Source organism: Triticum urartu, chromosome 4A (assembly GCF_056163025.1).
Source record: "Triticum urartu cultivar PI428250 chromosome 4A, HENAU_Tu73, whole genome shotgun sequence".
NCBI lineage: Eukaryota > Viridiplantae > Streptophyta > Magnoliopsida > Poales > Poaceae > Triticum > Triticum urartu.
This window is the reverse complement of record NC_141876.1, coordinates 11,488,940-11,515,911: the sequence shown is the minus strand read 5'-3', so window position 1 is coordinate 11,515,911 and position 26,972 is coordinate 11,488,940. Positions and strand designations below refer to the sequence as shown.

At 42.3% G+C, this 26,972-nt stretch overlaps 1 protein-coding gene and 1 pseudogene across 1 annotated transcript; both read right to left on the bottom strand.

Annotated features, from left to right (window-relative positions):
• Nucleotides 1-1,254: 1,254 nt before the first annotated feature.
• Nucleotides 1,255-2,952, bottom strand: LOC147974414 (uncharacterized; annotated as a pseudogene).
• A 3,547-nt stretch (nt 2,953-6,499) lies between these two features.
• On the bottom strand, nt 6,500-7,431 carry LOC125553381 (uncharacterized). The gene is made up of 2 exons (XM_048717172.2): nt 7,015-7,431; nt 6,500-6,929 (listed from the first exon to the last, which is right to left on the bottom strand). The coding sequence occupies exons 1-2, from the start codon at nt 7,370-7,372 to the stop codon at nt 6,673-6,675; spliced, it is 615 nt and encodes a 204-aa protein (XP_048573129.2). The 5' UTR covers nt 7,373-7,431; the 3' UTR covers nt 6,500-6,672.
• Nucleotides 7,432-26,972: the final 19,541 nt, after the last annotated feature.

Genomic DNA, 26,972 nt, shown 5'->3' with positions numbered 1-26,972 from the left:
AAATGAATGCTCCCTATGGTAGCTTGTGTGATTTCCCTGGATTCCCCCACAGTGATACTAGCAAGAAAGTCTTTATATTCAGATTTGCGAGGTTCACTAACATTGCCCTAGTGCGGGAGTTTACAAGCAGTATTAAAATCTTCTAGGTCCATGGTATATGATTTATCATAAAGATCAAATAAAACAATGTGAGAATTGCGCGAGGATGTAAATTTAAACCTTCTCACAAGGGAATCAGTTAGGTAGCGGTATTGCCAACATTTATCTGACACGAAGCCCTCAAGATCAGCGTTACGCACATACGCGTCAAATTCATCCTTGATGCCTGCACCATAAACTCCTCTTACCGCGATTCACAAGGCCGCACTTGAGATTCCCTTGGTGGTTCATCATCCTGCTCACGTATCGCGAGTCTTGGTTCTTGCTTCCTGGAGGAACCACCTTGGTACATTTTCCTAAACATTTTTCTTCCTCTGAAAAATTTCTGAAATTTTAGTGACTCAAAATAAAAGTGAATCAAACTCAACAAGATTGATAACAACTACTCCTACAAGTGCCTAGAGGCCATATCATGCATTAAAACTACTTTTGACCACATAAATTTGACATGCAAGCTCAAGAACATGGTCACCTAAGCAGCAAAAATTTACAATAAATAAAGAACTAGAACAAAAACTAATTGGACCATTGGAGGAGTCACATACCGAAGAACAATCCCCCAAAGCAGTTTTGTGAATGGAGCTTTGAGCAAGGAGATTGAAAATGACAGCAAAATGAGCTAGAACACGGGTTTGAGTTGTGGGATGATTTTTTCTGAAGGAAGACGAAGTGTGTGGGTGCTGAAATAAGTGGAGGGGCCGCACGTGGGGTCCACGAGGTAGGGGGCGCGCCCCAGGGGGGTGGGCGCACCCTGGACCGTCGTGGCTAGGTGGTGTGGCCCCCTGGTGTGTTCTCAGTGCCAACAATTCTTAAATATTCTACAAAAAATCATATTTCATTTTCAGGACATTTGGAGAACTTTTATTTTCGGGGTATTTTTTTTATTACAAGGATAATTCAGAAAACAGACAAAAAAATTACCATTTTTGAATTATTTAATCTAAATTACAGAAAGTAAAAGGAGGGTACAGGGAGTTGTGCTTTCTAACTTCATCCATCTCATGCTCATCAAAAGGAATCCACTAACAAGGTTGATCAAGTCTTGTTAACAAACTCTTTCTGAATAACATGAAACCGGAGAATTTTTGAATAACACTAAGTTACCTCAACGGGGATATGCATGTCCCCAACAATAAAAATATCATATTTTTTCTTGACAGTAGGAAGAGGGAATTCAAAACCTCCAATAGTGATCATTGAAATTTTTCCAATAGAATTGATACTGTGGACTGGAGGTTGTTTCCTCGGAAAGTGTACTGTATGCTCATTACCATTAACATGAAAAGTGACATTGCCTTTGTTGCAATCAATAACAGCCCCTACAGTATTCAAAAAGGGTCTACCAAGAATAATAAACATATTATCATCCTTAGGGATATCAAGAATAACAAAGTCCGTTAAAATAGTAACGTTTGCAACCACAACAGGCACATCCTCACAAATACCGACAGGTATAGCAGTTGATTTATCAGCCATTTGCAAAGATATTTCAGTAGGTGTCAACTTATTCAAATCAAGTCTATGATATAAAGAGAGAGGCATAACACTAACACCGACTCCAAGATCACATAGAGCAGTTTTAATATAGTTTCTTTTAATGAAGCATGGTATAGCTAGTACTCCTGGATCTCCTAGTTTCTTAGGTATTCCGCCTTTAAAAGTATAATTGGCAAGCATGGTGGAAATTTCATCTTCCGGTATCTTTCTTTTATTTGTAACAATATCTTTCATATACTTAGCATAAGGATTCATTTTAAGCATATCAATCAAACTCATACGCAAAAAGATAGGTCTAATCATTTCAGCAAAGCGCTCAAAATCCTCATCATCTCTTTTCTTGGATGGTTTAGGAGGAAAAGGCATGGGTTTCTGAACCCATGGTTTTCATTCTTTACCGTGCTTCCTAGCAACAAAGTCTCTCTTATCATAACGTTGATTCTTTGATTGTGGGTTATCAAGATCAACAGCAGGTTCAATCTCTACATCATTGTTATTGATAGGTTGAGCATCAACATGAACATCATCATTAATATTATCACTAGGTTCATGTTCATTACCAAATTGTGTTTCAACATCAGAAATAGAAATATCATTGGGATTCTCAGGTGTGTCAACAACAGGTTCACTAGAAGCATGCAAAGTCCTATCATTTTTCTTTTTCTTCCTCTTAGAAGGACTAGGTGCATCAATATTAGTTCTCTGAGAATCTTGCTCAACTCTCTTAGGGTGGCCCTTAGGATACAAAGGTTCCTGAGTCATTTTACCCCCTTTAGTCACAACTCTAACAGTATTATCATTTTTCTTATTATTTAATTCATTGAGCAAATCATCTTGTGCTTTAAGCACTTATTCTACTTGAGTGGTAACCATAGAAGCATGTTTACTAATAAGTTTAAGTTCACCTTTAACTCTAGACATATAATCACTCAAGTGTTCAATCATATAACCGTTACGTTTCAATTGTCTACCAACATAACCATTGAAGTCTTCTTGTTTAACAATACAATTATCAAACTCATCCAAGCATTGGCTAGCAAACTTAGTAGATGGGATTTCAACCTTATTAAATCTATAGAGAGAATTTACCTTTACTACCTGTGTCGGGTTATCAAGACCATGTATTTATTCAATAGGTGGTAAATTCTTAACATCTTCAGCTTTAATACCTTTTTCTTTCATAGATTTCTTTGCCTCTTGCATATCTTCAGGACTGAGAAATATAATACCCCTTTTCTTCGGAGTTGGCTTAGGAGTTGGTTCAGGAAGTGTCCAATTATTCTCATTACTCAACATATTATTCAATAGCAATTCAGCTTGATCGACAGTTCTTTTCCTGAAAACACAACCAGCACAACTATCCAGGTGGTCTCTGGAAGCATCGGTTAGTCCATTATAAAAGATATCAAGTATTTCATTTTTCTTGAGAGGATGATCAGGCAAAGCATTAAGTAATTGGAGAAGCCTCCCCCAAGCTTGTGGGAGACTCTCTTCTTTAATTTGCACAAACTTATATATTTTCCTTAAAGCAGCTTGTTTCTTATGAGCGGGGAAATATTTAGCAGAGAAGTAATAAATCATATCCTGGGGACTACGCACACAACCAGGATCAAGAGAATTAAACCATGTCTTAGCATCACCCTTTAACAAGAACGGAAATAACTTAAGGATATAGTAATAACGATTTTTTTCCTCATGAGTGAATAGGGTGGCTATATCATTTAATTTAGTAAGATGTGCCACAACAGTTTTAGATTCATAGCCATCAAAAGGATCAGATTCAACCAAAGTAATTATCTCAGGATCGACAGAGAAATCATAATCCTTATCAAAAATACGGATGAAGTAGCAAAAGCAGGGTCATATTTCATTCTAGCATTCAAAGATTTTTCTTTCAGCTTAGCTAATAGTTTCTTAAGATCATATCTATCTTTGCAAGCTAAAAGAACTCTAGCAGTTTCTTCATCCATAACATAACCCTCAGGCACATCAGGCAATTCATATCTAGGGGAAGAATCTTCATCATCACTTTCATCAATATTATCAGTTTCAATAATTTCATTCTCTCTAACCCTAGAAAGTTGTTCATCAAAAAATTCACCTAATGGCACAGTATTATCAAGCATAGAAGTACGTGGTTTCATCATAAGCATCATGCATAGCAGAAGTGGCATCATCAATAACATGCGACATATAAGAATAAATAGCAGGAGTAGGTGTCGCAAGTTTACTCAAAATAAAAGGTGAATCAAGTGCAGAGCTAGATGGCAGTTCCTTACCTCCCCTCGTAGTTGAGGGAAAAATCTTGGTTCTTTCACCTTTCAAGTTCCTCATAGTGATCAACAGATATAAATCCCAAGTGACTCAAAGAATAGAGCTATGCTCCCCGGCAACGGCGCCAGAAAATAGTCTTGATAACCCACAAGTATAGGGGATCGCAATAGTTTTTGAGGGTAGAGTATTCAACCCAAATTTATTGATTCGACACAAGGGGAGCCAAAAAATATTCTCAAGTATTAACAGTTGAGTTGTCAATTCAACTGCACCTAAAAGACTTAATATCTGCAGCAAAGTATTTAGTAGCAAGTAATATGGAAGTAGCGGTAACGGTGGCAAAAGTAACAGTAGTAGTTTTTGTCGTGATTGTAACAGTGGCAACGGAAAAGTAACTAAGCAAAGATCAATATGTGAAAAGCTCGTAGGCAATGGATCAGTCATGGATAATTATGTCGGATGTGAATCCTCATGCAACAGTTATAACATAGGGTGACACAGAACTAGCTCCAGTTTCTCAATGTAATGTAGGCATGTATTCCGAATATAGTCATACATGCTTATGGAAAAGAACTTGCATGACATCTTTTGTCCTACCCTCCCACGGGCAGCGGGGTCCTATTGGAAACTAAGGGATATTAAGGCATCATTTTAATAGAGTACCGTAACAAAGCATTAACATTTAGTGAATACATGAACTCCTCAAACTATGGTCATCACTGGGAGTGGTCCCGATTATTGTCACTTCGGGGTTACCGGATCATAACACATAGTAGGTGACTATTGACTTGCAAAATAGGATCAAGAACCCACATATATTCATGAAAACATAATAGGTTCAGATCTGAAATCATGGCACTCGGGCCCTAGTGACAAGCATTAAGCATAGCAAAGTCATAACAACATCAATCTTAGAACATAATGGATACTAGGGATCAGACCCTAAAACTAACTCGATTACATGGTAAATCTCATCCAACCCATCACCGTCCAGCAAGCCTATGATGGAATTACTCACGCACGGCGGTGAGTGTCATGAAATTGGTGATGGAGGAAGGTTAATGATGACGATGACGACGGATTCCCTCTCCAGAGCCCCAAACGGACTCCAGATCAGCCCTCCCAAGAGAGATTAGGGCTTGGCGGCGGCTCCGTATCGTAAAACGCGACGAATCCTTTTTCCTGATTTTTTTTCTCCCTGAACGCGAATATATAGAGTTGGAGTTGACGTTGGTGGAGCTTCAGGGGGCGGGGGCGCCCTGCACCCTCGTGGACAGGGTGTGGGCCCCTGATGTTGATTCTTTCGCCAGTATTTTTTATTTATTCCAAAACGCGTCTCCGTTGATTTTCAGGTCATTCTGAGAACTTTTATTTCTGCACAGAAATAACACCATGGCAATTCTGCTGAAAACAGTGTCAGTCCGGGTTAGTTCCATTTAAATCATGCAGGTTAGAATCCAAAACAAGGTCAAAAGTGTTTGGAAAAGTAGATACGATGGAGACGTATCAAGCCTCTACGAGACTAGCTCGTTGATCAAAGATGGTTAAGGTTCCCTAACCATGGACATGAGTTGTCATTTATAACGGGATCACATCATTAGGAGAATGATGTGATGGACAAGACCCATCTGTTAGCTTAGCATAATGATCGTTCAGTTTTATTGCTATCTCTTTCTTCATGTCAAATACATATTCCTTCGACTATGAGATTATGCAACTTTCAAATACTGGAGGAATGCCTTGTGTGCTATCAAATGTCACAACGTAACTGGGTGATCATAAAGATGCTCTATAGGTATCTTCGAAGGTGTTTGTTAAGTTGGCATAGATCGAAATTAGGATTTGTCATTCCGAGTATCGAAGAGGTATCTCTGGGCCCTCTCAGTTCTGATACCGTCGCGCATATATGCCCCCCTCCTTCATACTTGTATAATACACGAATAGTTTCACAAATGGCTATAAACACAACATGTTTAAAACTAATATTTGCTAAACGAATCAAGAGAACAAAAATACCCAATATGCATACACATTCCAGGCTCATTCAACATGACTGGCGAGATCACAAAAGATGCCCCTCTCTTCCTCTAGAGAGTCGGTAAGACTTCGATCTCCTCCTCTTATATTTGAATTCTACCCACATCCATCCAATTACGATGAAATTTAGACCAAAGAACCTGTTCAAATCTAGCATGAATTCAGGCGTATCACGGAATCTTGTTTGTTTTGCATGTAAAACCACTGAAATTACCAAAATTCCTTTCGAGTAATCATCCTCTGCCTTGGAGCCCTCACCTTTACTAAGCTTCTGTCTTGTGGCTTGTCCCGCTGATTTGCTTTGTGTCATGATCTATACAGAATACAGCTGTTAAAGCACATGACTACGATTCAGGAGCTGCATGAGACGCTGGAGGAAATAATATTCCGGATGAAATTAATTCCTCGTTACAATTATTTTTTGTTACTTCTGATTTTTTTTTATGTTCTTTGCACTGCCATGACATGACAGTTGATGAATAAATCAATTTTTTTTTGTCCGAAAAAGATATCACTGTATCAAACCACCAGGTGACAACTCTGATGCGCATTGGGGATGATAACCAATAAAAAAGAGTAAAGTGTCACAGTTCTGATGTGCACTGGATCAAATGAGTGACAAACTGAGTGATACCAAGCGGAACATCATCCATCTAATCGTGTGACAAGCTCACATCAAGCCCCGGCCGGAATCACATGATGAGATCAGAAAACAGAAACAGCTAGGAACGAGGCAGCCATGGCCAGGACGACGACGGCAGCGGAGGTTCCCTTGCACTCAACGGCAGCCGAATCTACCGTCCCCGGAACCGACTTCACCCCACCACCGGAAGGCGTGCCAGCCGGGTTCGCATCAGCCGGACCGGTCACCGGCGCGGCGGCAGCAGCATCAGTAGGTGTCCCTGACGACGACGGCGCCGCTGCGCCACCGGCCGGAGCAGAGCCCGAGGTCCCTGTCACAGCTGCACACACACGCACCAACAGAAATGGTCAGAACTTTCCAGTTTTTCTACATGTAGGAGCATCTCGCTGGCAGCATGCACGTACCGGAGCAGGCGTTGGGGGGCAGGTTGCAGGCGGTGGGGAGCAGGCCGCCGACCACGGACCCGAGCTGGGACGGCACGGCGGACACGGCGGCGCAGAGGCAGGGCGCCTGCGACTGGAACAGGGCCCGCATCTGGACGCAGCACGTGTCGGACGGCGACGAGGAGTTGCCGATGAAGTAGCTCACGCACGGCGACAGCGAGGCCTGCACCGGCGGGCAGCTCGGCACGCTCACGCTTGGCACGGCCGGCGGTTGCTGCTGCTGCTGCTGCGCCGTGGACGTCGCCCATGTGACGGCCATCACGGCGAGCCCCAGGCTCAGCGCGGACGAGATGCCGCCGCTGCTCCGGCGTCGGGCCATCGGTGGGTGGATGATGATCGGAGTGAACCGGGGTTAAGTTCGTGATGCACTGTGCGAGCGATGGGTGGTCGTGCCGTCGTGCCGTGGGCTCGTGGTTCAATTTATAGGTGCTCGGATGCTTTGTTGGACGAGCGACCGGTGGCTCGGTTGCGACGGGCAGATCGACTGCTCTATCTAACGTCCAAAAGTAGCTTGCACTTTGTAGAGTGCTTTTCCACATATGTTACTGTGCTGGTGAGAAAACTCGGATGAACTCGACACTACTTAGCTGGGACGGATGGCTGCATGCATCGACCGATGCAGAGTCTCGGGTTTCTTTCTCCTTTTTTGAAAGGAAATAATAGTAACAACGATTCGCGTCGTCCGCTCTCGAGCGACTCGGGGGCGAAACCCTAAGCGCCGCCGGTTCCCCGACCCCCCTTCTCCTCCCCAACTCTGCCCGAGACGTAGCGCGGCGCTAGTTTGCCACCGCGTCAGCCGACTCCACCACCCCACCCCGAGACGGAGCCGATCAGCGCGAGTCCGCCATATCAATCTCAAGCACGTCAGCCTTCTCCAAAGCGGAATAGACCACCAAGCAAGAAAGACTCTCCTCCTGCCAAAAAGAAATTGGCTTACGACCCCCGTGCTTGGTTCCTGCCTGAGAAGATGGGGCAAAAACAGGCTTCCCAGTCGTCACCGCCCTTGTGGCGTGCTCCTAAGCATGCGAGCCATGACAATACTGTGTTGACTGCAGTGGAACAAATGCGGGAGGTTGTAGCCCACCTCTCGGTGGGTGACGGGATGGAAACTGACACAAATCTGAAGGTTACAACGGCTACATCTAGCGAAGTCCAGAACCCGGAGAATCTGATGGTTGAGGATGCTGACGCCTCCAACGCGTTGGCGTCGAATGCGACTATCACCAAGGCCGCCACCAACCTGAAGACAGTTGACAATACCTCCGCCTTGTCCTTTGTGGAGAACAACATCACTATGACAGATCCTGCAAACACGGTGGTGGGCAAGACGGTAGAGCGGAACACTTCAAAGGTACCTGATGGTAGTAAGATGGATGCAGCTACTGATGCCACTTCGGCGCTTGGCCCCAAGGTCGGGGTGGAGGTTGGAGCGGTGACGGATATGAATGCTAGCGGCGACCAGAACAAGATGCCTGACTCCTACCACACCGTCAATGTTCAGGTTATGCCTAATCCAACAGAGGCTAGCCTGGGCAGTGTTGAGGAGCAGAAGCAAATCTCCAAGGACCTCCAGCAAGTTGATCCTGAAAATGATATGGTTCTCCATGTTGGAGCCATGGTGCGTGCAAATGACTCCAAGGCTAATCTTCTGCTCAACCCTCGGCTGGGCAAACTGGGTCTTGGCGCTGTTAAGCTGGGACACAAGGGACACATTCATATCTCCAAGCATGCTTCTGTAGGGGATGGCAGAGCTAGCTTCATTGTTAAATCAGCTCTTGGGAAAAGGCTTCATACGTCAGTTCATGAGAATAAGAACTCAGAACAAAATGTAATCCGAAAAAAGAAGTGTACCAGAGACGAGTTTCATAGGATAGGGCAAGAAATAGGGTTGAATGGTGGAAAGGCAGCAACCGATCCCGGGGCTATCGGTCAACTGACGGGCGCGACTGACGGTCAAATGAACTCGACACTAGTTAGCTGGACCGATGCAGAGTCCGGGGTTTTTTCTCCCCTTTTTTGAAAGGAAATCATAATAACAATGATTTTTTTTATAAAAGTAAAAACACCCAAAGTGCATTTCAAATCTAATTAATTAATATCACAAGGGGCAGACAACTGGATGCAGAATAGAAAATATAAAGAAGTAGGGATTACATTGTCACAAAATAATTTGGACCTCTCCGTTCGTTGCTGTGTGACTCAAGGTCGTGCTACAAGATTGGGAAGAAAAAAGTGTGTTGGTTTTTCTCGTCCAAAAATCTTGGACATGCATGGCTCTCTTTTTTTTTTGGCACGTCAGCGTGTATGCCTCGGTCCTGGACTCATGGTCGAATTCTATTCTTGGAGCTTCAATTGGAAAATGTGCACCTTTTCAATCTGAATCTTCCACCGGAGCCCATGCGCGAGGCGGCTCTCGGCCTTGGATGTGCGTGTGGTGCACAGATCGATGGACTAGCGCGGCGGCAGCTTGCGCGCGACGGGCGCGGTGACTGTTGGGGCGCGGCGGGCACGAGCTCGAGGTGTGCTGCGGTGAAGGGCATGCTCGTCTGCTCTGCTGCTTCGCTGGAGTGGCTCCATTTTGGGTTTGGCCATTGGTGGTTCTCTGATCCGGGGGCTGCTGCTTGCAGCGCGTTGGTTGCTGTGGTGGGCGGTTGCTACGCCCAGGGGGTGGTGCGTTCCTAGGCGCAGTGGATCGTGGGATCTCGCGCCCAGAGTGAGGTTGGCCTCAACTGGTATGGTGGTTGGTTGGCGGCGGTCGGTGGGGGCAGGTGGTCGACACATGTCCAGGAGAAATCCTCGTTCCGCTCTTCATCGGAGCAGGCGACGGCGGCACCCGTGGGTGCCGCGACCTTTCTTGGAAGCGTTGTCGTGGAGGTGTGCTCCTCCTCCCCACGGCTTTGGCTCCGGAGGGAAACCTCAGATCTGTTGGATCGGGTGATGGAGACGTTTTCGTGTCTTTTTCCTCCTTGGGAGCATCGTCTCGGAGCCGGCTACGGCCAGGAGACCGCTGGATGGCGGCATCTTCCGCATGGTTTGCTGAGTGATGTCTACTACACAACCTTCTTTTTGTAGACGTTGTTGGGCCTCCAAGTGCAGAGGTTTGTAGGACAGTAGCAAATTTTCCTCAAGTGGATGACCTAAGATTTATCAATCCGTGGGAGGCGTAGGATGAAGATGGTCTCTCTCAAGCAACCATGTAACCAAATAACAAAGAGTCTCTTGTGTCCCCAACACACCCAATACAATGGTAAATTGTATAGGTGCACTAGTTCGACGAAGAGATGGTGATACAAGTGCAATATAGATGGTAGATATAGGTTTTTGTAATCTGAAAATATAAAAACAGCAAGGTGACTAATGATAAAAGTGAGCACAAACGGTATTGCAATGCGTGGAAATAAGGCCTAGGGTTCATACTTTCACTAGTGCAAGTCCTCTCAACAATAATAACATAATTGAATCATATAACTATCCCTCAACATGCAACAAAGAGTCACTCCAAAATCACTAATAGCGAAGAACAAACGAAAAGATTATTGCAGGGTACGAAACCATCTCAAAGTTATCATTTCTGATTGATCTATTCAAGAGTCCGTAGTAAAATAACATGAAGCTATTCTTTCCGTTCAATCTATCATAGAGTTCGTACTAGAATAACACCTTAAGACATAAATCAACCAAAACCCTAATGTCACCTAGATACTCCAATGTCACCTCAAGTATCCGTGAGTATGATTATACGATATGCATCACACAAACTCAGATTCATCTATTCAACCAACACAAAGAACTTCAAAGAGTGCCCCAAAGTTTCTACCAGAGAGTCAAGACGAAAACGTGTGCCAACCCCTATGCATACGTTCACGGAACTCGCAAGTTGATCACCAAAACATACATCAAGTGGATCACGTGATATCCCATTGTCACCACAGATAAGCACATGCAAGACATGCGTCAAGTGTTCTCAAATCCTTAAAGACTCAATCCGATAAGATATCTTCAAAGGGAAAACTCAATCCATTACAAGAGAGTAGAGGGGGAGAAACATCATAAGGTCCAACTATAATAGCAAAGCTCGCGATACATCAAGATCGTACCATCTCAAGAACACGAGAGAGAGAGAGATCAAACACATAGCTACTGGTACATACCCTCAGCCCCGAGGGTGAACTACTCCCTCCTCGTCATGGAGAGCGTCGGGATGATGAAGATGGCCACCAGAGAGGGATTCCCCCCTCCGGCAGGGTGCCGGAACGGGTCTAGATTGGTTTTCGGTGGCTATGGAGGCTTCTGGCGGTGGAACTCCTGATCTATTGTGCTCTTCGATGTTTTTAGGGTATATGGACATATATAGGCGAAAGAACTCGGTTAGGGGAGCCACGAGGGGCCCACGAGGGTGGGGGCGCGCCCAGGGGGTAGGCGCGCCTCCCTGCCTCGTGGCCACCTCGAAGCTTCCCTGACGTATACTCCAAGTCTCCTGGATTGCTTCCGTTCCAAAAATAACTCTCCCGAAGGTTTCATTCCGTTTGGACTCCGTTTGATATTATTTTTCTTCGAAACACTGAAATAGGCAAGGAAACAACAATTTGGGCTGGGCCTCCGGTTAATAGGTTAGTCCCAAAAAAATATAAAAGTGTATAATAAAGCCCATAAACATCCAAAACAGATAATATAATAGCATGGAACAATCAAAAATTATAGATACGTTGGAGACGTATCACCGAGCTGGGGCGCTGGTTTTTGTTTTTGGCAACGATGATGGCGTCGAGAGGAGCTTGGGTCGCGGCATGGACTTCGATAGTCGGTTCTTTCGGGCGTGTCCGAGGTGCTCTTCTGTAGGTTGCTTGGTTGCTTTGAAGTCGGAGCTGCGGTGGAGTGAGTCCAGGTGGCGACGATGACACACACTCGGTGGTCATTTGCGGAGGGCACAGTAGGCGCAAGTCCTGCATATTTTCCTTGCGATGCTCATCGTCAAAGTCGGAGCTTTCAGTTTGCTTGCGTGTGTGGCCATCTGTTGGCATGTGTCGTCGTGGCTTCTATGCAGTTGTTTTGCGGGTTGGCTTCGATGATGGAGCTCCATGGTGAAGTCGGAGTCGCCCGTTCGGGGCCAACCGGTAATGACGATGACACTTGGGACTCGTCGGTGGATGTCTTTCTTCCTTGTTGCTCTGTGTTCCATATCCATGGCCAGGTTGACCAATGGTGCCCATATCACGTGGGTTGGGTTGTATCAGTTTTAGCCCAGTTTTCCGTCAACTATCCGGGAAATTCTTACTCCTTCTTAATCAAAGAAAATCGCAAGTCTTTTGCCTCGTTTAAAAAAATTGTCTCAGCCTTTGTATCTCAAAATTCATGGAGCAACCTAACGGAGCATAAAAAAATTCACCTGAAGTTATGCGGGAAGTGGTGTACTTTTTTCTTCGCTGGATCTCTAATTCGTTCATGAGATGTTCAAAAGTTTTTTCAATAATGGAAGACAAATTATCGGTTCATGTAGCTTTTAACCTACCTCCTCTGATAAGTAGTACAATAAATATGTTTGGGAACTAGTTGGTTGGTGCAAACCTGAAACTTAGAAATCATATCAAGGTGGGAATATGTGCTTTAGTGTGGGCAACCCGAAGTTGGCGAAATGATTGTGTTTTTCACATATCAAATCTCCCATTTTTGAAGTTATCTTCATAGCTAAATCTTGGGACCCGTATGTGGTTCCCTGCAACGTGTGGAGGCTCGGCATCCACAGATTTCGGATGCAACCAATGGGAGATAGCCACATGGCTATATTCAACATGTTTGAATGGTGGTCCAGTAATATGTTACGTGTATGATTCATGTAATCTAATCATCATCCTGTTATTTTTTTGTATATGTAGTCTCTTAGGTTACTTTGTCATATGGTTTTGTGATACTTCAATATAAATGGTTTTGTGCACTCATAGATACAGAGGTCGGGTGTTGAACCCCATTTCAAAAAAGGTGTCTAAGGACATTCATAATGTGTCAAATGTCAAAATTTCTAGGTAGACATCAGGGGGCACCTGTGTTAAATTTTATTGTTGTATCTAGTGTAGCCATAGCCGAATTCCTTTTAACATGGGCCTTCTACTAGCACAAACATAAAATAAGGACTCTCTCTTCCTAATTTCAAATGTGTAACAGGTAGATTGACTGGTCTATCTACCATCCAAAAAGTAGCTTGCACTTTGCAGGATGCACTACTTTTACACAGATGTTTCTAGAGATGTTACCATGGTGGTGAGAAATGTCATCGTGTTGGAGAGAAAACTTGGATGAACTCGACACTAATTAGCGGGGACGGATGGCTGCATGCATCCAGCGACGTAGACTTGCAAGATATACAATTGCATCTCTTAATTCATGGAGCAACCTGACAGAGTAATGGTAGATGCAGAACTTCAACATTGGGTCTTTGGCTAAATCTCAATGATAGCCCCGACAAAGTTAAGTTTATGATTGGCACCAAGTTTTTTGGGGACCTTTATTTGCAGTTGAAAGCTACTAACCTTGTTGGATACAGAGGGATTTCAAAAGCTATAATGCCTTTGAAGATTAAAATCTTTTTATGGATGCTGATTAGGAATAGTGTCTTGACCAAAGAGAATATCCTCCAAAAAGGTTCTACTAGGAATAGCCAGTGATATTTCTATGGCCTTGCTGAGATTGTCAAATATTTGTTTTTTTAGTGTAGCCTGATGGCAGTTGGAACTACATTGGTATTTCCCCAAAGAGGGAGGGATGATGTAGCACAGCGACGGTAGGTATTTCCCTCAGTTATGAAACCAAGGTACCGAACCAGTAGGAGAACCAAGCAACACAACATAAACAGCACCTGCACATAAATAACAACACCTCGCAACCCGACGAGTTAAAGGGGTTGTCAATCCCTTTCGGGGTACGGCTCCTCAAGATAGGCAAGCGGACGTGAGGTAAATTATAGTAGATTGATAGATCAAACGCAAAATAAAATAAATAAAGATAAAACGCAGCAAGGTATTTTTCTATTTTTGGGTTTAATAGATCTGAATAAAAAGGCAAAGGAAAAGTAGATCGCAAGGCAAATATATAAGAAATAAGACCCGGGGGTCGTAGGTTTCACTAGTGGTTTCTTGATACGTCCATTTTGCATCATGCTTTTATATCGATATTTATTGCATTATGGGCTGTTATTACACATTATGTCACAATACTTATGCCTATTCTCTCTTATTTTACAAGGTTTACATAAAGGGGGAGAATGCCGGCAACTGGGATTCTGGGCTGGAAAAGGAGCAAATATTAGAGACCTATTCTGCACAGCTCCAAAAGTCCTGAAACTTCATGGAAGACATTTTCAGAATATATAAAAAATACTGAGCGCAAGAAGTTCACCAGGGGGGCCACACCCTGCCCACGAGGGTGGGGGCGCGCCCTACCCCCTAGGCGCGCCCCCCTACCTCGTGGGCCCCCTGGTGGCCCTCCGATGGCCATCTTCTGCTATATGGAGTCTTTCGATGAGAAAAAAAATCATAAGCCATCTTTCCGGACGAGACTCTGCCGCCACGAGGCGGAACCAATTTAGGGCTCTGGCGGAGCTGTTCTGCCGGGGAAACTTCCCTTCGAGAGGGGAAAATCATCGCCATTGACATCACCAACACTCCTCTCATCGGGAGAGGGCAATCTCCATCAACATCTTCACCAGCACCATCTCCTCTCAAAACCCTAGTTCATCTCTTGTATCCAATTCTTGTCTCCAAGTCCGGGATTGGTACCCGTGGGTTGCCAGTAGTGTTAATTACTCCTTGTAGTTGATGCTAGTTGGTTTATTTGGTGGAAGATCATATGTTCAGATCCTATATACATATTAATACCCCTCTGATTGTGAACATGAATATGCTTTGTGATTAGTTACGTTTGTTCCTAAGGACATGGGAGAAGTCTTGCTATTAGTAGTCATGTGAATTTGGTATTCGTTTGATATTTTGATGAGATGTATGTTGTCTCTCCTCTAGTGGTGTTATGTGAACGTCGACTACATGACACTTCACCATTATTTGGGCCTAGAGGAAGGCATTGGGAAGTAATAAGTAGATGATGGGTTGCTAGAGTGACAGAAGCTTAAACCCTAGTTTATGCGTTGCTTCGTAAGGGGTTGATTTGGATCCATATGTTTCATGCTATGGTTAGGTTTACCTTAATACTTTTGTTGTAGTTGTGGATGCTTGCAATAGAGGTTAATCATAAGTGGGATGATTGTCCAAGTAAGGGCAGCACCCAAGCACCGGTCCACCCACATACCAAATTATCAAAGTACCGAACGCGAATCATATGAACGTGATGAAAACTAGCTTGACGATAATTCCCATGTGTCCTCGGGAGCGCTTTACATCATATAAGAGTTTGTCCAGGATTGTCCTTTGCTACAAAAGGGATTGGGCCACCTTGCTGAACTTTATTTACTTTTGTTGCTTGTTACTCGTTACAAATTGTCCTATCACAAAACTATCTATTACCTATTATTTCAGTGCTTGCAGAGAATACCTTGCTGAAAACCGCTTATCATTTCCTTCTGCTCCTTGTTGGGTTCTACACTCTTAATTATCGAAAGGACTACGATAGATCCCCTACACTTGTGGGTCATGAAGACTCTTTTCTGGCGCCGTTGCCGGGGAGTGAAGCGCCTTTGGTAAGGAAAAATTTATATGGTGTGCTGAAATTTACTGTCACTTGTTACTATGGAAAGTAATGCTTTCAGGGGCTTGTTCGGGGTATCTTCACCCCGACCAGTAGAGCAAAGAGTTGCTCCTCAACCTACTGAACCTACTGAAAATGAAAATGTCTGCTTTGAAATTCCTTCGGGTATGATAGAAAAACTCCTAGCTAATCCTTTTGCAGGAGATGGAACAGTGCATCCTGATGAGCACCTAATATATGTCGATGAAGTTTGTGGATTATTTAAGCTTGCAGGTATACCCGGAGATGTTATTAATAATAAGGTCTTCCCTTTATCTTTGAAGAAAGATGCATTGACATGGTATACGCAATGTGATGATATGGGGTCATGGAACTACAAACGATTGAAATTGGAATTTCATAAGAAGTTCTATCCTATGCATCTTGTTCATCGTGATCGCAACTATATATATAATGTTTGGCCTCGCGAAGGAGAAAGCATCGCTCAAGCTTGGGGGAGGCTTAAATTAATGTTATATTCATTCCCCAATCATGAGCTCTCAAGAGAAATGATTTTCAAAATTTATATGCTCGGCTTTCTGATAACAATCGCACAATGCTCGATACTTCTTGTGCTGGCTCTTTTATGACGAAGACTATTGAATTCAAATGGGAGTTATTGGAAAGAATTAAATGCAACTCTGAAGATTGGGACCTCGACGAAGGTAAGGAGTCAGGTATGACACCTAAATTTGATTGTGTTAAATATTTTATGGATACCGATGTTTTCCATAAATTTAGCACTAAATATGGACTTGACTCTGAGATAGTAGCTTCTTTCTGTGAATCTTTTTCTACTCATGTTGATCTCCCTAGGGAGAAGTGGTTTAAATATCATCCTCGCATAGAAGTAAAAGTAGCCGCACCTATTAAAGTTGAAGAAAAGACTATCACCTATAATGATCCTATTGTTCCTACTGCTTATCTTGAGAAACCACATTTCCCTGTTAGGATAAAGGATCATGCTAAAGCTTCAACTGTGGTTCGTAAAAGCAATATTAGAACTTATACACCTTCTGAGCAAATTAAAGTTGAACCTAATATTGCTATTGTTAAAGATCTCTTGTCTGATAATATTGATGGGCATGTCATTCATTTCCGTGATGAGGCTGCTAGAATTGCTAAACCTTGTGCTAAAGATAAACCTAGATCTTTGGTAGGCATGCATGTTATTTCTGTTAAAATAGGAGATCATTGTTATCATGGCTTATGTGATATGGGTGCCAGTGCTAGTGCTATACCTCATGACTTATACAAAGAAATTATGCATGATATTGCACCTGCTGAGATAGAAGATATTGATGTCACAATTAAACTTGCCAATAGAGATACTATTTCACCAATTGGAATTGTTAGAGATGTTGAAGTCTTGTGTGGGAAAACTAAATATCCTGCTGATTTTCTTGTTCTTGGTTCCCCACAAGATAGCTTTTGTCCCATTATATTTGGTAGACCCTGATGTCTACTACACAACCTTCTTCTTGCAGACGTTGTTGGGCCTCCAAGTGCAGAGGTTTGTAGGACAGTAGCAATTTTCCCTCAAGTGGATGACCTAAGGTTTATCAATCCGTAGGAGGCGTAGGATGAAGATGGTCTCTCTCAAGCAACCCTGCAACCAAATAACAAAGAGTCTCTTGTGTCCCCAACACACCCAATACAATGGTAAATTGTATAGGTGCACTAGTTCGGCGAAGAGATGGTGATACAAGTGGTATATGGATGATAGATATATGTTTTTGTAATCTGAAAATATAAAAACAGCAAGGTAACTAATGATAAAAGTGAGCGTAAACGGTATTGCAATGCGTGGAAATAAGGCCTAGGGTTCATACTTTCGCTAGTGTAAGTTCCCTCAACAATACTAACATAATTGGATCACATAACTATCCCTCAACATGCAACAAAGAGTCACTCCAAAGTCACTAATAGCGGAGAACGAACGAAGAGATTATGGTAGGGTACGAAACCACCTCAAAGTTATTCTTTCCAATCAATCCGTTGGGCTATTCCTATAAGTGTCACAAACAGCCCTAGAGTTCGTACTAGAATAACACCTTAAGACACAAATCAACCAAAACCCTAATGTCACCTAGATATTCCAATGTCACCTCAAGTATCCGTGGGTATGATTATACGATATGCGTCACACAATCTCAGATTCATCTATCCAACCAACACAAAGGACCTCAAAGAGTGCCCCAAAGTTCCTACCAGAGAATCACGACGAAAACATGTGCCAACCCCTATGCATAGGTTCATGGGCGGAACCCGCAGGTTGATCACCAAAACATACATCAAGTGAATCACATGATATCCCATTGTCACCACAGATATCCACGGCAAGACATTCATCAAGTGTTCTCAAATCTTTAAAGACTCAATCCGATAAGATAACTCCAAAGGGGAAACTCAATTCATTACAAGAGAGTAGAGGGGGAAGAAACATCATAGGATCCAAATATAATAGCAAAGCTCGCGATACATCAAGATCGTATCATCTCAAGAACACGAGAGAGAGAGAGAGAGAGAGATCAAACACATAGCTACTGGTACATACCCTTAGCCCCGAGGGAGAACTACTCCCTTCTCGTCACGGAGAGTACCGGGATGATGAAGATGGCCACTGGAGAAGGATTGCCCCCTCCGGCAAGGTGCCGGAATGGGTCTAGATTGGCTTTCGGTGGCTACGGAGGCTTCTGGCGGCGGAACTCCCGATCTATTATGCTCCCCGATGTTTTTAGGGTATATGGAGATATATAGGCGGAAGAAGTACGTCAGGGGGGTCACGAGGGGCTCACGAGGGTGGAGGGCGCGCCTAGGGGGATGGGTGCGCCCCCCTGCCTCGTGACCTCCTCGCAGATCCCCCGACATGCACTCCAAGTCTTCTGGGCTTCTTTCCTTCCAAAAATGAGTTCCATGAAGTTTCAGGTCAATTGGACTCCATTTGATTTTCCTTTTCTTCAAAACCCTATAACGGGGTAAAAACAGAAACTGGCACTGGGCTTTGGGTTAATAGGTTAGTCCCAAAAAATGATATAAAAGTGTATAATAAAGCCCATAAACATTCAAAACAGTAAATAATATAGCATGGAGCAATCAAAAATTATAGATACGTTGGAGACGTATCAGCATCCCCAAGCTTAATTCCTGCTCGTCCTCGAGTAGGTAAATGATAAAAACGGAATTTTTGATGCGGAGTGCTACTTGGCATAATTTCAATGTGATTCTTCTTAATTGTGGTATGAATATTTAGATCCGAAAGATTCAAGACAAAAGTTCATATTGACATAAAAATGATAATACTTCAAGCATACTAACTAAGCAATTATGTCTTCTTAAAATAACATGGCCAAAGAAAGTTCATCCCTACAAAATCATATAGTTTAGTCATGTTTCATCTTCGTCACACAAGAATGCTCTCATCATGCACAACCCCGATGACAAGCCAAGCAATTGTTTCATACTTTAGTAATCTCAAACCTATAAACTTTCACACAATATATGAGCGCGAGCCATGGACATAGCACTATGGGTGGAATAGAATATAATGAGGGGGGTTATGTGGAGAAGACAAAAAGGGAGAAAGTCTCACATCAATGAGGCTAATCAATGGGCTATGGAGATGCCCACCGATTGATGTTAATGCAAGGAGTAGGGATTGCCATGGAACGGACGCACTAGAGCTATAAATGTATGAAATCTCAACAAAAGAAACTAGTGGGTGTGCATCCAACTTGCTTGCTCACGAAGACCTAGGGCACTTGAGGAGGCCCATTGTTGGAATATACAAGCCAAGTTATATAATGAAAAATTCCCACTAGTATATGAAAGTGATAGCATGAGAGACTCTCTACTATGAAGATTATGGTGCTACTTTGAAGCACAAGTGTGGTAAAAGGATAGTAACATTGTCCCTTCTCTCTTTTTCTCTCATTTTTGGGCCTTTTTCTTTTGTTATGGCCTTTCTTTTTTTGGGGCCTTCTCTCTTTTTTTATGGCCTTTCTTTTTTTTATTCCTCACTTGGGACAATGCTCTAATAATGACGATCATCACACTTCTATTTATTTACAACTCAATGATTACAACTCGATACTAGAACAAAGATGACTCTATATGAATGCCTCCGGCGGTGTACCGGGATATGCAATGAACCAAGAGTGACATGTATGAAAGAATTATGAACGGTGGCTTTGCCACAAATACTATGTCAACTACATGATCATGCTAAGAAATTTGACCATGATGAATGTGTCATGATGAACGGAATGATGGAAAGTTGCATGGCAATATATCTCGGAATGGCTATGGAAATGCCATAATAGGTAGGTATGGTGGCTGTTTTGAGGAAGATATAAGGAGGTTTATGTCTGATAGAGCGTATCATATCACGGGGTTTCAATGCACCGGCGAAGTTTGCGCCAACTCTCAATGTGAGAAAGGGCAATGCACGGTACCGAAGAGGCTAGCAAGGATGGAAGGGTGAGAGTGCGTATAATCCATGGACTCAACATTAATCATAAAAAACTCACATACTTATTGCAAAAATCTACAAGTCATCAAAAACCTCGGCACTACGCGCATGCTCCTAGGGGGGTAGATTGGTAGGAAAAGACCATCGCTTGTCCCCGACCGCCACTCATAAGGAGGACAATCAAATAACACCTCATGTTTCAAATTTGTTACACAACATTTACCATACGTGCATGCTACGGGACTTGCAAACTTGAACACAAGCATTTCTCAAATTCACAACTACTCAACTAGCACGACTTTGATATTATTACCTCCATATCTCAAAACAATCATCAAGCATCAAACTTCTCTTAGTATTCAATACTCTATATGAAAGTTTTTACTAATCTTGTATACCTAGCATATTAGGATTTTAAGCAAATTACCATGCTATTTAAGACTCTCAAAATAATCTAAGTGAAGCATGAGAGTTCATCTATTTTGTCAAAATAAAACTACCACCATGCTCTAAAAGATATAAGTGAAGCACTAGAGCAAATGACAAACTACTCCAAAAGATATAACTGAAGATCAATGAGTAGTCGAATAATTATGCAACTATGTGAAGACTCTCTCTCATTTAATAATTTAAGATCTTGATAATTTATTCAAACAGCAATAAAAGCAAAATAAAATGACATCTAAGAATAGCAAACATCATGTGAAGAAGCAAAAACTTAGGATCAACCGAAACTAACTGATAATTGTTGAAGAAGAAAGGTGGGATGCCAACCGGGGCATCCCCAAGCTTAGATGCTTGAGACTTCTTGAAATATTATATTGGGGTGCCTTGGGCATCCCCAAGCTTGAGCTTTTGTGTCTCCTTAATTCCTCTCATATCAAGGTCTCCCTAAATCTCAAAAGCTTCATCCACACAAAACTCAACAAGGACTCGTGAGATAAGTTAGTATAAACCATTGCAAAAACCTTATCATACTCTACTGTAGAAAATAAATAAAATTATTATTCAACATTTCATACTAAATGCCTCTGCATATTTAATATTCCTATCCTCAAATAGAATCATTAAAGAAGCAAACATATGCAAACAATGCAAACATAACAGCAATCTGCCTAAACAGGATAGTCTGTAAAGAATGCTGCAACATCCATACTTCCCTAGCTCCAAAAATTATGAAAGAAAATTCCCACTGTAGTAAATTTATCAGATCTTAATATGCAAAAGGTTTCAACATTTTATCACATTCTGACTTTTCTAGGGAATTATTGCAACAGCGGTAAACTTTCTGTTTTCAAACAGCAACATGTATACTTGTAACATAGGCATAGTAAAAGGCTATCAATGCCACTTTTATTGAAATGAAAGATGCAAAACATTGTTCTAAATAACAGCAAGCAAATCCTAACAAAATAAACTGACGCTCCAAGCAAAACACATATCATGTGGTGAATAAAAATATAGCTCCAAGTAAAGTTACCGATGAACGAAGACGAAAGTGGGGATGCCTTCCGGGGCATCCCCAAGCTCAGGCTCTTGGATATCCTTGAATATTACCTTGGGGTACCTTGGGCATCCCCAATCTTAGGCCCTTGCCACTCCTCATTCCATAGTCCATCGAATCCTTACCCAAAACTTGAAAACTTCACAACACAAAACTTAACAGAAAACTCGTAAGCTTCGTTAGTATAAAATAAATCACCACTTCAAGGTACTTTAATGAACTCATTCTTTATTTATATTGGTGTTAAACCTACTGTATTCCAACTTCTCTATGGTTTATAAACTATTTTACTAGCCATAGATTCATCAAAATAAGCAAACAACACATGAAAAACAGAATCTGTCAAAAACAGAACAGTCTGTAGTAATCTGAATCAAACGTATACTTCTGGAACTGAGGAATTTATCTATTAATAATATTAAAAAAGAATTAACTAAATATCACTCTCCAAATAAAAATTGCAGCAGTTCTCGTGAGCGCTAAAGTTTCTGTTTTTTATAGCATGATCAACAAGACTTCACCCGAGTCTTCCCAAAGGTTCTACTTGGCACAAACACTAATTAAAAGCATAAACCACATATAAACAGAGGCTAGATGAATTATTTATTACTAAACAGGAGCAAAAAGCAAGGAACAAAAATAAAATTGGGTTGCCTCCCAACAAGCGCTATCGTTTAATGCCCCTAGCTAGGCATGATGATTTCAATGATGCTCACATAAAGGATAAGAATTGTAACATAAAGAGAGCATCATGAAGAATATAACTAGCACATTTAAGTCTAACCCACTTCCTATGAATAGGGATTTTGTGAGCAAACAATTTGTGGGAACAAGAATCAACTTGCATAGGAAAGCAAAACAAGCATAACTTCACGATTTTAAGCACATAGAGAGGAAACTTGATATTATTGCAATTCCTACAAGCATATGTTCCTCCCTCATAATAATTTTCAGTAGCATCATGAATTAATTCAACAATATAACCAGTAACTAAAGCATTCTTTTCATGATCTACAAGCATAGAAATTTTATTACTCTCACATAAGCAAAATTCTTCTCATGAATAATAGTGGGAGCAAACTCAACAAAATAACTATCATGTGATCGAAAATTAAGATCAAGATGACAAGTTTCATGGTTATCATTATTCTTTAAAGCATACATGTCATTACAATAATCATCATAGATAGGAGGCATGCTTTCATCATAATAAATTTGCTCATCAAAACTTGGGGGACAAAAAATATCATCTTCATCAAACGTACCATCCCCAAGCTTGTGGCTTTGCATATCATTAGAATCATGGATATTCAAAGAATTCATACTAACAACATTGCAATCATGGTCATCATTCAAATATTTAGTGCCAAACATTTTATAGATTTCTTCTTCTAGCACTTGAGCACAATTATCGTTTCCATCATACTCACGAAAGATATTAAAAAGATGAAGCGTATGAGGCAAACTTAATTCCATTTTTTGTAATTTTCTTTTATAGACTAAACTAGTGATAAAACAAGAAACTAAAAGACTCGATTGCAAGATCTAAAGATATACCTTCAACCGCTAACCTCCCCGGCAACGGCGCCATAAAAGAGTTTGATGTCTACCACACAACCTTCTTCGTGTACACGTTGCTGGGCCTCCAAGTGCAGAGGTTTGTAGGATAGTATCAAATTTCCCTCAAGTGGATGACCTAAGGTTTATCTATCCGTAGGAGGCGTAGGATGAAGATGGTCTCTCTCAAGCAACCCTGCAACCAAATAACAAAGAGTCTCTTGTGTCCCCAACACACCCAATACAATGGTAAATTGTATAGGTGCACTAGTTCGACGAAGAGATGGTGATACAAGTGCAATATAGATGGTAGATATAGGTTTTTGTAATCTGAAAATATAAAAACAGCAAGATGCATTGACATGGTATACGCTATGTGATGATATGGGGTCATGGAACTACAAACGATTGAAATTGGAATTTCATAAGAAGTTTTATCCTATGCATCTTGTTCACCGTGATCGCAACTATATATATAATGTTTGGCCTCGCGAAGGAGAAAGCATCGCTCAAGCTTGGGGGAGGCTTAAATTAATGTTATATTCATTCCCCAATCATGAGCTCTCAAGAGAAATGATTTTCAAAATTTATATGCTCGGCTTTCTGATAACAATCGCACCATGCTCGATACTTCTTGTGCTAGCTCTTTTATGATGAAGACTATTGAATTCAAATGGGAGTTATTGGAAAGAATTAAACGCAACTCTGAAGATTGGGACCTCGACGAAGGTAAGGAGTCAGGTATGACACCTAAATTTGATTGTGTTAAATCTTTTATGGATACCATGTTTTCCGTAAATTTAGCACTAAATATGGACTTGACTCTGAGATAGTAGCTTCTTTCTGTGAATCTTTTTCTACTCATGTTGATCTCCCTAGGGAGAAGTGGTTTAAATATCATCCTCGCATAGAAGTAAAAGTAGCCGCACCTATTAAAGTTGAAGAAAAGACTATCACCTATAATGATCCTATTGTTCCTACTGCTTATCTTGAGAAACCACATTTCCCTGTTAGGATAAAGGATCATGCTAAAGCTTCAACTGTGGTTCGTAAAAGCAATATTAGAACTTATACACCTTCTGAGCAAATTAAAGTTGAACCTAATATTGCTATTGTTAAAGATCTCTTGTCTGATAATATTGATGGGCATGTCATTCATTTCCGTGATGAGGCTGCTAGAATTGCTAAACCTTGTGCTAAAGATAAACCTAGATCTTTGGTAGGCATGCATGTTATTTCTGTTAAAATAGGAGATCATTGTTATCATGGCTTATGTGATATGGGTGCCAGTGCTAGTGCTATACCTCATGACTTATACAAAGAAATTATGCATGATATTGCACCTGCTGAGATAGAAGATATTGATGTCACAATTAAACTTGCCAATAGAGATACTATTTCACCAATTGGAATTGTTAGAGATGTTGAAGTCTTGTGTGGGAAAACTAAATATCCTGCTGATTTTCTTGTTCTTGGTTCCCCACAAGATAGCTTTTGTCCCATTATATTTGGTAGACCCTGATGTCTACTACACAACCTTCTTCTTGCAGACGTTGTTGGGCCTCCAAGTGCAGAGGTTTGTAGGACAGTAGCAATTTTCCCTCAAGTGGATGACCTAAGGTTTATCAATCCGTAGGAGGCGTAGGATGAAGATGGTCTCTCTCAAGCAACCCTGCAACCAAATAACAAAGAGTCTCTTGTGTCCCCAACACACCCAATACAATGGTAAATTGTATAGGTGCACTAGTTCGGCGAAGAGATGGTGATACAAGTGGTATATGGATGATAGATATATGTTTTTGTAATCTGAAAATATAAAAACAGCAAGGTAACTAATGATAAAAGTGAGCGTAAACGGTATTGCAATGCGTGGAAATAAGGCCTAGGGTTCATACTTTCGTTAGTGTAAGTTTCCTCAACAATACTAACATAATTGGATCACATAACTATCCCTCAACATGCAACAAAGAGTCACTCCAAAGTCACTAATAGCGGAGAACGAACGAAGAGATTATGGTAGGGTACGAAACCACCTCAAAGTTATTCTTTCCAATCAATCCGTTGGGCTATTCCTATAAGTGTCACAAACAGCCCTAGAGTTCGTACTAGAATAACACCTTAAGACACAAATCAACCAAAACCCTAATGTCACCTAGATACTCCAATGTCACCTCAAGTATCCGTGGGTATGATTATACGATATGCGTCACACAATCTCAGATTCATCTATTCAACCAACACAAAGGACCTCAAAGAGTGCCCCAAAGTTCCTACCAGCGAATCACGACAAAAACATGTGCCAACCCCTATGCATAGGTTCATGGGCGGAACCCGCAAGTTGATCACCAAAACATACATCAAGTGAATCACATGATATCCCATTATCACCACAGATATCCACGGCAAGACATTCATCAAGTGTTCTCAAATCTTTAAAGACTCAATTCATTACAAGAGAGTAGAGGGGGAAGAAACATCATAGGATCCAAATATAATAGCAAAGCTCGCGATACATCCAGATCGTATCATGTCAAGAACACGAGAGAGAGAGAGAGAGATCAAACACATAGCTACTGGTACATACCCTCAGCCCCGAGGGAGAACTACTCCCTCCTTGTTGGGGATATAACTATTTGTGTAAGCCGCCCAGGAGGGGCCGGGTTACGCAAAGAGGGACTCATCATAAGAAGCCCAAGATCAAGCATGAAGATGGCGGTTCAATAAAGGGTCTAAAGCCCACAGGCGACTTAAGGCCCATAGTGGTAAACCGCCATGATGGCATGACTTGTATCATAAGGTAGAATTAACTAGTCACCGAGTCGGAGACTGTCTATGAGCCGGCCGGGACTCTGTAGGCCGCATGGCGTCAACCCGTGTATATAAGGGGATGACCCGTCGGCGGCTTAAGGGCAAGAAAACAACTGATCGAGAGCCAGGCATAGCGTATCTCGCTCCCTGGTCATCGAAACCTCAAGCAATACCAACCCAACTAGACGTAGGCCTTCCTTCACCGTAAGGGGCTGAACTAGTATAAACCTCTCGTGTCCTTTGTCCCGATTAACCCCTTTAAGCTTCCTAGTTGCGATGGCTCCACGACTAAGTCCTTGCAAGAGGACATCTGCCGTGACAATTCCACGACAGTTGGCGCCCACCGTGGGGCCAGCGCACGGTGGATTCGAGTTCTTGAAGGGCAGCTTCGAAGGGCTCGAGGGATACGCAGTTGGCCGGATGACCAAGAGTCATCGTGGCAAGATCTACATCGACGACAAAGGCTGGGGCCTTGACGCCGGTTCAATTGAGTACGGCTACCGGGTCCCCTTTGGCGGAATTCACGTCTTCATCGCCCGGATTGGTGAGCCGGGCCCTGAGCCGGATAGCTGCACCAACCTCGTCGAGATGGGTCAGCATGCGAAACCCGCCGGAGCTCAACCGGTCGTGAAGCGTGCCTTTGTGGGTTGCATCCATGGAGGTGAACTTCCTGAAGGATCGGAAGGTGATGGTGAGCCGGCCGTCCTCTCTGACGATAATTCATCCGCCGGCTCAATAGATTTGCTGTATCAAGTTCAAGATGGCGTGCTTGGGGGCTGTTTCGATGGCAGCACTATTCCGGACCTCTCAGCGTCGCCAAACCGGGCAGGAGTCTTCATGTCTGGTACT

Coding starts and splice junctions, on each gene's coding strand:
- LOC125553381 (XM_048717172.2), bottom strand. CDS start 7,372: ATGGCCCGACGCCGGAGCAGCGGCGGCATCTCGTCCGCGCTGAGCCTG. Junction 6,930..7,014: donor GCCCCCCAACGCCTGCTCCG/GTACGTGCATGC, acceptor GTGTGTGTGCAG/CTGTGACAGGGACCTCGGGC.